Source organism: Indicator indicator, chromosome 25, assembly GCF_027791375.1.
Source record: "Indicator indicator isolate 239-I01 chromosome 25, UM_Iind_1.1, whole genome shotgun sequence".
Classification (NCBI taxonomy): domain Eukaryota; kingdom Metazoa; phylum Chordata; class Aves; order Piciformes; family Indicatoridae; genus Indicator; species Indicator indicator.
In genome coordinates, this window is record NC_072034.1 from 16,157,150 (window position 1) to 16,170,976 (window position 13,827).

At 53.0% G+C, this 13,827-nt stretch overlaps 1 protein-coding gene across 6 annotated transcripts in view; it reads left to right on the forward strand.

Annotated features, from left to right (window-relative positions):
* The window catches only part of MAPK10 (mitogen-activated protein kinase 10), a 59,198-nt gene that overhangs the window by 14,589 nt on the left and 30,782 nt on the right, over positions 1–13,827 (forward strand). For all 6 annotated transcript variants that reach the window (XM_054392389.1, XM_054392390.1, XM_054392391.1 and 3 more), the window contains 4 exons: positions 1,894–2,023; positions 5,999–6,057; positions 8,839–8,977; positions 10,841–11,006. In XM_054392389.1, coding sequence (XP_054248364.1) covers positions 1,894–2,023; positions 5,999–6,057; positions 8,839–8,977; positions 10,841–11,006 — 494 coding nt within the window. The remainder of the gene's footprint in view (positions 1–1,893; positions 2,024–5,998; positions 6,058–8,838; positions 8,978–10,840; positions 11,007–13,827) is intronic.

Here is a 13,827-nt window from a genome sequence, read left to right on the forward strand (position 1 = left end):
AGGCAAAGACTTTTATTTCCTGCGTTTTGGGGTCTGTTCAGCTGTCAGCTGTGGTTGTAAACCTGGAAGATTGCTCTGAGCTCATGTTGCAGTCAAGTTATCATTTTAGCACAAGCCCAGGGGTGAATGATAGCCTCTGGTACTAAAAGATGTAGAAATTGAAACCCAAATCCTCAGCTGATCAAGAGGTGCTGTGGGAGAGTTAGCAGAGAAAGAAGTAGAAGAGTTTGGGATGCAAATGGTCCAGGCTCTTACTGGAGGTCTTGGAGTTGACTTGCAGGCTCAGCCTTTTCACTGAATCATAGAATGAACCTGAGCTTGGAAGAGACCTCAGAGATCAGCAAGTCCCTTGTGGCATTGAGTGCACCCTCAGCAGGTTTGCTGCTGGCACCAAGCTGTGAGGTGCTGCTGACAGGCTGGAGGGAAGGGATCCATCCAGAGGGACATGCACAGGCTGCAGAGCTGGGACCAAGACAACCTCAGGAGGTTCAACAAGACCAAGGGCAAGGTCCTGCAGCTGGGGCAGGGCAATCCCAAGCACAAATCCAGGCTGGGAGGGACTGGCTGGAGAGCAGCCCTGAGGAGAGGGACTTGGGGGTGCTGGGGGATAAGAAGCTGAGCAGGAGCCAGCAGTGAGCACTTGCAGCCCAGAGAGCCAAGCAGAGCCTGGGCTGCAGCAAGAGAAGTGTGGCCAGCAGGGCCAGGGAGGGGATTCTCCCCCTCTGCTCCACTCTGCTCAGACCCCACCTGCAGCTCTGGGGCCAGGTCTGGAGCCTCTGTTGCAGGAAGGCTCTGGAGGGGCTGGAAGGTGTCCAGAGAAGGGCCCTGAGGATGAGCAGAGGGCTGGAGCTGCTCTGCTCTGAGGACAGCCTGAGAGAGTTGGGGTTGTGCAGGCTGGAGAGGAGAAGGCTGCCAGGAGACCTTCTGGTGGCCTTGCAGCATCTGAAGGGGGCTCCAAGAAAGCTGGGGAGGGACTTTGGAGGGTGTGAGGGAGTGATAGGAGTGGAGGGGATGGAGCAAAAGTAGAAGTGGGGAGCTTGAGATTGGATGTGAGGAAGAAGTTGTTGGGCAGGAGGGTGGTGAGAGCCTGGCAGAGGCTGCCCAGGGAGGTGGTGGAAGCCTCATCCCTGGAGGTTTTTGCAGCCAGGCTGGATGTGGCTGTGAGCAACCTGCTGTGGTGTGAGGTGTCCCTGCCCATGGCAGGGGGTTGGGACTGGCTGAGCCTTGAGCTCCCTTCCAGCCCTGACAGTTCTGTGATTTTATGATCCTGAGTTGGATTAGAAGGGCTGTGGGGAGTAGGTTGCGAGGTTCTACTCCTCCTCTACTCTGCCCTGGTGAGGTCACATCTGCAATCTTGTGTCCAGTTCTGGGCCCCTCAGTTCAGGAAGGACGTCAGGGAACTGCTTGAAAGAGTCCAGCAGAGAGCTCCAGAGCTGCTGCAGGCAGTGGAACATCTCTGAGGGAGCTGGGGCTTGGAGCTGGGAGCAGAGCAGCCTGAGGGCTGCCCTCATTGCTGGGTATAAAGATGTGCAGGGCTGGAGCCAGGCTCTGCTCAGGGATGGCCAAGGACAGCACAAGGGGCACTGGGGGCAAGCTGGAGCAGTGGAGGTGCCAGGGGAACAGAAGGGAAAACTTTGTCCCTGGGAGGGTGCAGAGCCCTGGAGCAGGCTGCCAGAGAGGTTGTGGAGTCTCCTGCTCTGGAGATGTTCAAATCCCACCTGGATGTGTTCCTGTGGGACCTGCCCTGGGTGCCCCTGCTCTGGCAGGGGGTTGTGCTGGATGACCTCCAAAGGTCCCTTCCCACCCCTAACCTCCTGTGATTCTGTGCATGTGCCCTGAGAAATGCAGGATCCCCTCTCAGCTGCCTGCCCTCTGTGTGTGTGATTGCTGCAGTGCTGCCTATGATGCTGTCCTGGACAGAAATGTGGCCATCAAGAAGCTCAGCAGACCATTCCAGAACCAAACCCACGCCAAGAGAGCTTACAGGGAGCTGGTCCTGATGAAGTGTGTGAACCACAAAAACGTAAGTGGGGAGCTTGGGAGGTAGATGGGCTTGGGAGAAGGAGAATTGGTTTGTTGGGAGCTTTATTTTAGGCTGGAAGGATTGAAAAGGGAGTTGTACTCCAAGGCTACAGTCCTGCTGGTGCTGTATGTCACAGGAGAGAGGAGGAAACTTCATTGTGGGAATTACACTCCAAGGATACAATCCCTCTGGTGCTCTATGTCCAAGGGAGGGAGGGGGAAAATTCATTGTGGTTGGTTAAAGGCTGTGCCAAGGAGGGAGATGCCATAGGGATAGGGGAGAGGGCAGGATGTGTGGTTGGTTAAAGGCTGTGCCAAGGAGGGGAGATGCCACAGGGGCAGGGGAGGGAGCAGGATCCATTCTTGCTAACTCCTTACCCAGAAGTGCAAGGGTGTTGGGCTCCTGGCTCCATCCCCCTCATCCCTGGGATGTGTGGCTCCAAAGCTGTGTGTCTCCCGTTGGAATGCCCATGCACAAGTGTCACTTCTTGTCCTGGACTTCACCTGCAGGCTGCCTTGCAGAGGTTGCACAAGAGGAGAGGTCATCATGGGGAAGGTTTGCTACAAAACTGCTGAAGGAAATGCAGAACCTAACCCCACTTTTCCCATTTTGTATAGAAGTCCTTTTCCAGCCCTGAGGAGAAGGACTTGGGGGTGCTGGGGGGGAGAAGCTGGCCAGGAGCAGGCAGTGTGAGACTGCAGCCCAGAAGGCCAAGGGCAGCCTGGGCTGCATCCAAAGCAGTGTGGCCAGAGCTGGAGAGAGAGGATCCTGCCCCTCTGCTCTGCTCTGGGGAGACCTCACCTGCAGGGCTGGGGCCAGAGCTGGAGCCCTCAGCACAGGAGGGACCTGGACCTGATGGAGAGGCTCCAGAGGAGGACACAAAAATGCTCAGAGGGCTGGAGAAGCTCTGCCATGGGGACAGGCTGAGGGAGCTGGGGGTGTGCAGCCTGGAGAAGAGAAGGCTGCAGGCAGAGCTCAGAGCAGCCTTGCAGTAGCTGAAGGGGCTCCAAGAAGGCTGCAGAGGGACTGTTTGCAAGAACACTGCACAACCCCAACTCTCTCAGTCTGTCCCCACAGCAGAGCAGCTCCAGCCCTCTGCTCATCCTCAGGGCCCTTCTCTGGACACCTTCCAGCCCTTCCAGATCCTTCCTGGAAGAGGGGGCTCCAGAAGATGATGGTTAGAAGGAATGCCACAACGTGCTGAGGCTTCAGAGCCCCTGCCTTCCACATCAGCTTCCACACAACTATGTGGAAATCAGCTTTGAAGTCAATTTACTAACAGGGAAGCAAAGGATCCTTTATTCCAGGTCCCATCCAATGCCACAAAAGTTCTTGGCAGATCCTATTTTGCATGTTCTGAGGCAGCATAAATCTAGGAAGGCTTCACTTGAACAAAGGGCATTTTGAGTCATCTTTGGCACTTTCCCTTTGCAAGGAGGTCTTGAAAAGCTGATTAACTTCCCCCAGTACAATGGACACTTCTGATAACAAAGAGAGAGGGTAGAGAATGGATTGAATTCAGCTTCCCAACAAAGTCACTGAGTTCAGCTGCAGAAGGTAGGGTGGGATGAAAAGCTAGTAAATGGTACAGGAGGGAAGAAAGCACCCAATGGAGTCTCATAATCTCCATGAAATAGAAAATTGATCTCCTTGCCCATGAATTTAGCTTTCCTGCAGCCCCTCAGTCCCTGTCAGTGCCACCCTGTCCCCTTTCCTTTTCAATTAGGAGGGAATTTTTCACTTTGCTGCATGTTTGTTCTTGCTTCAGGCCCTGCAATGAGTTTTTCTCCCTACTGCAAAGCATAAATGAGCTTGGAAAATGTGATGAGAGCTGAGAGGTGACACTGGTTCTCCGTAGAATCAGTCAGGGTTGGAAGGGACCACAAGGATCATCCAGTTCCAACCCCTGCCATGGGCAGGGACACCTCACACTAGATCAGGCTGGCCAGAGCCTCATCCAGCCTGGCTGCAAACACCTCCAGGGATGGGGCCTCAGCCACCTCCCTGGGCAACCCATTCCAGGCTCTCACCACCCTCCTGCCCAACAACTTCTTCCTCACATCCAATCTCAAGCTCCCCACTTCTACTTTTGCTCCATCCCCTCCACTCCTATCCCTCCCTCACACCCTCCAAAGTCCCTCCCCAGCTTTCTTGGAGCCCCCTTCAGATGCTGCAAGGCCACCAGAAGGTCTCCTGGAGCCTTCTCCTCTCCAGCCTGCACAACCCCAACTCTCTCAGGCTGTCCTCAGAGCAGAGCAGCTCCAGCCCTCTGCTCATCCTCAGGGCCCTTCTCTGGACACCTTCCAGCCCCTCCAGAGCCTTCCTGCAACAGAGGCTCCAGACCTGGCCCCAGAGCTGCAGGTGGGGTCTGAGCAGAGTGGAGCAGAGGGGGAGAATCCCCTCCCTGGCCCTGCTGGCCACACTTCTCTTGCTGCAGCCCAGGCTCTGCTTGGCTCTCTGGGCTGCAAGTGCTCCCTGCTGGCTCCTGCTCAGCTTCTCATCCCCCAGCACCCCCAAGTCCCTCTCCTCAGGGCTGCTCTCCAGCCAGTCCCTCCCAGCCTGGATTTGTGCTTGGCATTGCCCTGCCCCAGATGCAGGACCTTGCCCTTGGTCTTGTTGAACCTCCTGAGGTTGTCCTGGGCCCAGCTCTGCAGCCTGTGCAGGTCCCTCTGGATGGATCCCTTCCCTCCAGCCTGTCAGCAGCACCTCACAGCTTGGTGCCAGCAGCAAACCTGCTGAGGGAGCCTCAATGCCACTGCCCATGGCACCAACAAAGATGCTGAACAAGCCTGGTCCCAGCACTGATCCCTGAGGGACTCCACTTGTCCCTGGCCTCCCCTGGGACATGGACCATTGACAGCCACTCTTTGGGTGCAGCCTTCCAGCCAGTTCTTTATCCTTCTGGTGGTCCACCCATCAAACCCATGTGTCACCAGCTTGGAGCCCAGGCTGTGGTGTGGGACAGTGTGGGAGGCTTTGCTCAGGGCCAGGTCAGTGACAGATTCACAGGGACAGATAAAGGATGGAGCCTGAAAGGACAACCAGCAGGGCTTGGCACCTCTGGCATCCTCTGCCCCACTTCTGGCCACTGCTTTATCCTTAACATTTCCACTGTGCAGATCAAGGCTGGACCTGTCTCATCTCTACTGGCTTGGGTGGAAACCACCTTCAGTCAGAGCAATGCATGGAGGGCTTTGGGAATGCAGAGAGGAGGAGGTAGTTCTCCCTGTAGGTGGGAGGATGATGCATTCTGCCTTCATCCTTTTAATGGGCTGGAAAGAGCAGAGGGCAGCAGGGACTGTATGCATTTTAACTACCCCATTTCTCATGCTGCCTGGCTCAGAGCATTCATCTGGCTGTGCTGATGGGTGCAAAGGGTGGAGGGGATTGTAAAGGCAACCTGTGTGGAGGCAAGGATCAGTCAGAATATGAGGAGCAAGCAGGGACTGAGTGTGTTAGCCTAGAGAGCTGGTGGAGGTTGTTGTCTTCATGGTGGCTCTGCTCATAAGGGGCACTGGATATAAACTGCAGCACAGGAGGTTCCAGCTCAGCAGGAGGAGGAAGTTCTGCACTGGGAGGGTGCCAGAGCCCTGGAGCAGGCTGCCCAGAGAGGTTGTGGAGTCTCCTTCTCTGGAGCCTTTGCAGCCCTGTCTGGATGTGTTCCTGTGTGCCCTGTGCTGCATTCTCTGGTCCTGCTCTGGCAGGGGCTTGGACTGGAAGATCTCCAGAGGTCCCTTCCAACCCCTAACACCCTGTGAGCCTGGGATTTCAAGTGCACCTCGAAGAAATCCTAAGAGATCTGTGCCATTTGATTTTTGAATGGTGACAACTTTTTACTGCCCTACCCCAGTGAGAAGTGTTAATAGCAACTGAACAGTGAAGAAGCAGAGTTTATGCTTTAACACACTTCTAGCTGGGCTCAACTCCTTGTGTTTATCACTTCTCTTCCTCCTTTTGTCTCCCTTTGCTTTTCAGATTATCAGTTTATTAAATGTCTTCACGCCACAGAAATCTCTGGAGGAGTTCCAGGATGTGTAAGTAAACCCAGGCATTAATTCAGCTAAAGCTTTACAGACCTGTGGGGCACCACAGAGTGCCTTTGAACAGAGAAGCTCCACCAAATGCAAAGGTTGTAAGCCCCTCATTTAAAATCATCTGCACTGCTCTGCATCCTCATAGTGGAAGCACTTTGGGCTCTCTCTCACTTGGGCCCTCACAAAGGGCCAAGTCCAGGTCTTTTCCAGCATGTCAGAGTGTGCAAAGCTTGGTGGTGGTCCTCCTGCAGAGGGGTGGTGTGTTTGGATTACCTTTGTGTGCAGAGGGAGGGGTGAAACAGTCAAGAGTCTGCTTCCCTGTTCTTAGCTTGCCTGGGAGGTGATGGTGGTTATGTGACTCCCCCCCTGGCATGTGTGAGGCACTTCACTTGGGGCTGAAATCTTGTCCCACTTCATTCTGAAAGAGTTTCCCACTTGTGTCTGAAAGAATTTCCCACTTTGGTCTGAAAAAAAATCCCACTTTGGTCTGGAATAATTTCCCACTTTGGTCTGAAATAATTCCCCACTTCATTCTGAAATAATTTCCCACTTGGTCCTGGAATAATTTACCTCTTAATTCTGAAATAGTTTCCCACTTTGTCCTGGCATAAGTTCCCACTTTGTCCTGGAATAAGTTCCCACTTCATTCTGAAATAATTTCCCTCTTAGTTCTGAAATACTGTCCCACTTTGGCTCCTCCTTCTTTGGCATGTTTTCAGTGTCATGATGCCCATACACCCATGGAGGGCACACTCCCTGCCATGCGGAATGCAGCACTGCCCTAGTTTGAGCTTCCAGGGCAAAACCCCACTGGAGACAATGCATATTACCCCTGCTCCCACTCCTTCTTCCCCCACAGGGAAAAGATAGGCAGGAGAAGGTAGAAGGAGTCAATAAAATAAGACTTGCACAGAACTGGAGGTTAGCAAAAGTAGTGTTAACAAAAGCACAAGGGAGGGGATTCTCCCCCTCTGCTCCACTCTGCTCAGACTCCACCTGCAGCCCTGGGGCCAGTTCTGGAGCCTCTGTTGCAGGAAGGATGTGCAGGGGCTGGAAGGTGTCCAGAGAAGGGCCCTGAGGATGAGCAGAGGGCTGGAGCTGCTCTGCTCTGAGGACAGCCTGAGAGAGTTGGGGTTGTGCAGGCTGGAGAGGAGAAGGCTCCCAGGAGACCTTCTGGTGGCCTTGCAGCATCTGAAGGGGGCTCCAAGAAAGCTGGGGAGGGACTTTGGAGGGGGTGAGGGAGTGATAGGAGTGGGGGGGATGGAGCAAAAGTAGAAGTGGGGAGCTTGAGATTGGATGTGAGGAAGAAGTTGTTGGGCAGGAGGGTGGTGAGAGCCTGGCAGAGGTTGCCCAGGGAGGTGGTGGAAGCCTCATCCCTGGAGGTTTTTGCAGCCAGGCTGGATGTGGCTGTGAGCAACCTGCTGTGGTGTGAGGTGTCCCTGCCCATGGCAGGGGGTTGGGACTGGCTGAGCCTTGAGCTCCCTTCCAGCCCTGACAATTCTCTGATTCTATGATTAAGGGAAAAGGAATATGTATACAAAACCTGATTTACTGGATGGAAGTGGATTAGGCCCTACTGCATAGCAAAGCAGCTCCCAGCCAGCAAGATCCTCCCCAGCAGCCAGCAAAGAGAAAGCAAGAGGCAGAGAGAGCTCCCCAGAAGTCCTGCCTCTTAAATAGAGGGCATGCAGGAAAGGGAAGGGAATGACACTGGGGAGAAATAACAACAGCACCAGGACAGGTTAGAGGCTGCCCTGCTGGAGAGCAGCTCCACAGAGAAAGACCTTGGAGTGCTGGTGGGCAGCAAGTTCTGCATGGGCCAACAAAGTGCTCTGGTGGCCAAGAGAGCCAATGGGGTCCTGGGGTGCAGCAAGAAAGGTGTCCAGCAGGGCTAGGGAAGTTCTTCTACCTCTCTACTCTGCCCTGCTGAGAGCACAGCTGCAATCCTTTGTCCAGCTCTGGGCTCCTCAGTTCAAGAGAGACAGAGACCTGCTGGAGAGAATCCAAGGGAGAGCCATGAGGAGGAGTTGGGGACTTGAGCATCTCCCCTGGGAAGAGAGACTGAGAGCCCTGGGGCTGTTTAGTGTGGAGAAGAGAAGGCTGAGATAGGCTCAATGTCTATCAATAGCTGAGGGGTGGGGGGCAAGGGGAGGGGGCCAGGCTCTGCTGGGTGGTTCCCAGTGATAAGCCAAGGAACAGTGGGTTCAAACTTGACCATGTAAGGTTTCAACTCAACATGAGGAGAAACTTCTCCTCATGAGGAGTGAGGGTGACAGAGCCCTACAGCAGGCTGCCCAGGGGGATTGTGGAGTCTTCTTCTCTGGAGCCTTTCCAACCTCACCTGGATGCATTCCTGTGCAGACTCCCCTAAGTGACCCTGCTCTGCAGGGGGGTTGGACCTGATGATCTCTGGAGGACCCTTCCAACCTCTGATCTATTGTGAGACTGTGATAATCCAGTGCCACCCCAAGGTCCAGCAGTTAACCCTCAACCTACAACACTCCTCCCCTCATTCCATTCCATTTCCTGCTGCAGAAAGGGGCAGCAGTGCCCCTGCTTTGCTAGACCCCTGGGGGGGTTGGTGTCTCTGCAGTGAGATGGTGCAGTGAGCAGCAACCACCCCAACCATGCCCTTGTGAGCAGGCTCAGCCTTCAAGCTGTGTTACTCCCAGCCCTCAGGAGTGAAAAGTGACTTTTGAAGCACTGCTACTTGCTTGAGATGGTGCTGTGGGTCCTCCCCCAGCACAGGCAGTAACCTCATGGCTTTGCTTTCTCACTCAGTTACCTGGTGATGGAGCTGATGGATGCCAACCTGTGCCAGGTCATTCAGATGGAGCTAGACCACGAGCGAATGTCTTACCTGCTGTACCAGATGCTCTGTGGGATCAAGCACCTCCACTCTGCAGGAATCATTCACAGGGTAAGGAGGTCTTAAAACTTCTGCCAGAAGTGTTGTCATCTCTGGAATGGGTAGGAAAAAAAAGTCATTTCTCCTGAAAATGCAGGAGAAGGGGGATGACAGTGGAACAGGTTGGTACAAGCAAGCTGGGGAGGGACTTGTTAGGATGTCAGGGGGTGATAGGGCTGGGAGGGGGATGGAGCAAAAGTAGAAGTGGGGAGATAGGTTGGACTGGATGATCTTGGAGGTCTCCTCCAACCTGGTTGATTCTATGATTCTAAGATTCTATGATTCAGATTGGATGTGAGGAAGAAGTTGTTGGGCAGGAGGGTGGTGAGAGCCTGGCAGAGGTTGCCCAGGGAGGTGGTGGAAGCCTCATCCCTGGAGGTTTTTGCAGCCAGGCTGGATGTGGCTGTGAGCAACCTGCTGTGGTGTGTGGAGTCTCCATCTCTGGAGATATTCAAACCCCACCTGGAAGTGTTCCTGTGTGACCTGCTCTAGGTGACCCTGCTCTGGCAGAGGGGGTTGGACTGGATGAGCTTTCCAGGTCCCTTCCAGCCTCTATCATTCTGTGAACTGAACAGGTTGCCCAGGGAGGCTGTGGCTGCCCTGGAGATGCTCAAGGCCAGGTTGGATGAGGCTTGGAGCAAGCTGTGCTGGTGGCAGGTGTCCTTGCCCATGGCAGGGGATTTGGAACTGGATGAGCTTTGAGGTCCTTTCCAACCCTGACCACTGCTGACATTCATGTGGTGGAATTGATGCTGCAGTGGGGGCCAAGCATTGCTTGCTCAGGATGCTCAGAGGTCAGAGGGATGTGGAATTGGTGTTTAGATGGTTTGTGTGTACTGAATGAAAGCCAGGCCTGCAAAGTCTGTGCTGGATGCATTCTCTTGTGCTGTGTACAGAGAGGATGCTGCACCCAGCTGGGAATGCCAGAGGCTGCACTGGGCGGGGCTGGTGGCAGCTGAGGGAAGGGTTCTTGTGGCTGCCAGCAGAAGGCAGATCTTGAGTGGCCTGGCAATAACCTGAGTTAGCTTCTTTACTGAAATATGTGTTCATTAAGTGGGTATTTCCAGCTGAAACAACAGGCAGCAGGACAGGTTAGAGGCTGCCCTGCTGGAGAGCAGCTCCATGGAGAAAGCCCTTGGAGTGCTGGTGGGCAGCAAGTTCTGCATGGGACAGCAAAGTGCCCTGGTGGCCAAGAGAGCCAAGGGGATCCTGGGGGGCAGCAAGAAAGGTGTCCAGCAGGGCTAGGGAAGTTCTTCTACCTCTCTGCTCTGCCCTGCTGAGAGCACAGCTGCAATCCTGTGTCCAGCTCTGGGCTCCCCAGTTCCAGAGAGACAGAGACCTGCTGGAGAGAATCCAAGGGAGAGGCAGGAGGAGGAGTTGGGGACTTGAGCATCTCCCCTGGGAAGAGAGACTGAGAGCCCTGGGGGTGGTTAGTGTGGAGAGGAGAAGACTGAGAGGGATCTGATCAATGTCTATCAATAGCTGAGGGGTGGGGGGCAAGGGGAGGGGGCCAGGCTCTGCTGGGTGGTGCACAGGAATAAGCCAAGGAACAATGGGTTCAAAGTTCACCATAGAAGATTTCAGCTCAACATGAGGAGAAACTTCTTTACAGTGAGGGTGACAGAGCACTGGAGCAGGCTGCCCAGGGGGGTTGTGGAGTCTCCTTCTCTGGAGCCTTTCCAACCCCACCTGGATGCATTCCTGTGCAGACTCCCCTAAGTGACCCTGCTCTGGCAGGGGGCTTGGACCTGATGATCTCTGGAGGTCCCTTCCAACCTCTGATCTACTGTGAGACTGTGCTGCTGTGATCACAGCAGTGCCTGGCTGGCTGAAGGACAGCCAGATGTCTATTCACTCTTTTCCTTTGCCTTGCAGGACCTCAAACCAAGTAATATCGTGGTAAAATCTGACTGCACATTGAAGATCCTGGATTTTGGGCTGGCCAGGACTGCAGGCACCAGCTTCATGATGACTCCCTACGTGGTGACACGTTACTACAGGGCACCAGAGGTCATCTTGGGAATGGGCTACAAGGAGAACGGTAGGGCTGGGATTTCCTGGCAGGCACAGCCTGGCCTGAGGTGTAAGGGCTGCCTCTGGGCATGAGGGGCACTAGGAGGAGAGCAGCTGCTGGTGGGAGGTGGCATCTTGGGGGTGTAAAAGGCAGGTCCTTCAGAGCAGCTCCTCACTGCTGTGCCCTTGCAGCTGCAGAATGTCTTTGGGACGCCCTGCTGGGGAATTGATCAGCAGTGAGAAACTTCTTCTTGGGTTGGGATGAGTTTAAACTCATCTGAAATGCAACTCACTCCTTTGTGGTCAGTGGAGTGGGAAACAGTCTTGGGACCACTGGAATTGCTGAATGAGTGATGGCTTCTAAACCAGAGTCTGGGGCTCTGAGTTGTTTGAGGGATGAAGAAGAGGTCCCAGCTGCAGTGGGGAATCCTAACTCTTCCAGAATTCCACCATTGCCAGAGCCAGAGCTGAATTTCAGGAATGGTTTCTGCCTTTATGACAGCTTTAACCCAAGTCCCATATTTTGATGACAGGTGTCAGGTGCAGGCAAAATCCAGGGATAAATTCCGCAGTTTGAGCCTTCTTTGTTTTTCCTGGAAAGTAGATTTGGAGAAGAGAGGCAAAAGCAGAAGCTAAACAGCCATGAAGCCTAATTTGTGTGTAATGCCCCTTGGTGTAAATAGGATTTTACTCTGAACAGGCTTGAGGGATCTGGATACCTCTTGGTCCCTGGAAAGGCTGTGAAAAGCAGGCAGGAGGTGCTCCCTGTAGAAGCGTTCACAGTCTGCAAGGGATTCAGGGAAAAGCTTTCTAAGTGGTTCTCATTTTGTAACAAACCTGAGAATTACATCTGAGGGGCAGGTAGAACATGCAGGAAGGAAGGGAAGGATGCAGCCTAGAGTGGAGAGCAATCCACTGTGGCTTGGATTCTGTTGTCTCTTGTCTGGCAAGGAGAGGGAGGTTGTGGCTGCCCCCTCCCTGGTGGTGTTCCAGGCCAGTTTGGATGAGGCCTTAAGCAAGCTGGGCTGGTGGGAGGTGTCCCTGCCCATGGCAGGGGGTTTGGAATTGGATGATCTTGAAGGTCCCTTCCAACCCAACCCATTCTCTGAATCTGTGAGACTTTTTGGTGGCAAATACATCAAAAGTAGGAACTCACTAAAAATTCCCCTGCCTGGTTGGCATTGAAGAGTTTAGCTTAACCTGCATGAGAACCTTCACATTCTGCAAAGGTTTGGGGGAGCTGATTCCATGACTTAAGCAAGAACAGAGCCATGCCCCTTCCAAAGTTCTCAAAGCTCAGCCTTGATTATTTGCCACGGTTAGGAATTTACAGCACACACTTTCATAGGCAAGCCTAAAAAAAGGAGAGAATTGTTGAGCAGAGGCAATGTATGCAGGAAGAAAAGAAGAATCTTCCTTATTTTATAACTGATCTTTTGGATAAGTGCCATCAGGGATCTGAGCTAAGCTCAGCAGGCTTTGGATACCTCCTTAGGCAATAGCCACAGTTCCAGCTACTGGGAAATGAAGTCCTTTGCCTTTCCTTCCTTCTTTCCTTCCTTCTTTCCTTCCTTCCTTCCTTCCTTCCTTCCTTCCTTCTTTCTTTCCTTCCTTCTTTCCTTCCTTCTTTCCTTCCTTCTTTCCTTCCTTCTTTCCTTCCTTCTTTCCTTCCTTCTTTCCCTCCTTCCTTCTTTCCCTCCTTCCTTCTTTCCCTCCTTCCTTCTTTCCTTCCTTCCTTCCTTCCTTCCTTCCTTCCTTCCTTCTTTCCTTCCTTCCTTCCTTCTTTCCTTCCTTCCTTCCTTCTTTCCTTCCTTCCTTCCTTCTTTCCTTCCTTCCTTCCTTCTTTCCTTCCTTCCTTCCTTCTTTCCTTCCTTCCTTCCTTCTTTCCTTCCTTCCTTCCTTCTTTCCTTCCTTCCTTCTTTCCTTCCTTCTTTCCTTCATTCCTTCCTTCCTTCCTTCCTTCCTTCCTTCCTTCCTTCCGAATTCCTTCCTTCCGAATTCCTTCCTTCTGAATTCCTTCCTCCCTCCCTTCCTCCCTCGCCCCTCTCCCGATGTTTCAGTAGATGATTTCCCACTCTTGCTGTTCTCACCCTTGAAAAGTCAGAGAAAGGAGCTTTGCATTTCCCCTGGTTAAAATGGCCCCACCAGAAAGTTAGACACAGTTTTGCCCTCCAGTCCAGAGCTGGAAGGTGCTGAGAAGGTTTCCCACCTCCAAAGCTCCTGGTCAAATGCCCACAGAGATTTCCTTTGACTTCCCTGGGCAAGGAATATGATTCACAATGAAGGATTTCAAACCACCCCCCCAAAAAACAGAGAGAATGACTGAGGAGCTGCTCTGCTTTGGAGGCTCTGCTCTAGCTCCCAAGGAAGCCAACAGAAAGGGTTGTTCTTTGCTTCCCTCCTCCACATCACTGAAGCTCCCCTGCTCTTTTTTTCCCCCCTCCTCCTCCTTCTTACTCTCTATAAGGACTGTTCACTGCTTTCCTTTTCTTTCTGCACTTGGTTGGCTAAAGATGCATAATTATCACTGGTTTGCTGCACTTCTCTGGAAGGTCCCCAAACTGTCACCAGGAAGAAAACTCTGCCACTGCCTCAGGCATGCTTTTGCTGTCCCATGCCCCTGATACCTCTCCCCCATCCTTTTCCCAAACGGAGCATTGCCTTTTCTTTGGGTTTCCCAAGAAATGAGTTGTTTGTTTCTTTCTTCACTTTGTTTTGGATTGCTTCTGGAGGGCAAAAAGGGGGAAGAAAAAGAGAAGAAAGGAGTTGTTTGTTTCTTTGTTTTGGATTGTTTCTGGAGGGCAAAAAGGGGGAAGAAAAAGGGAAGAAATTAGTTTGGTTTTTTGCTT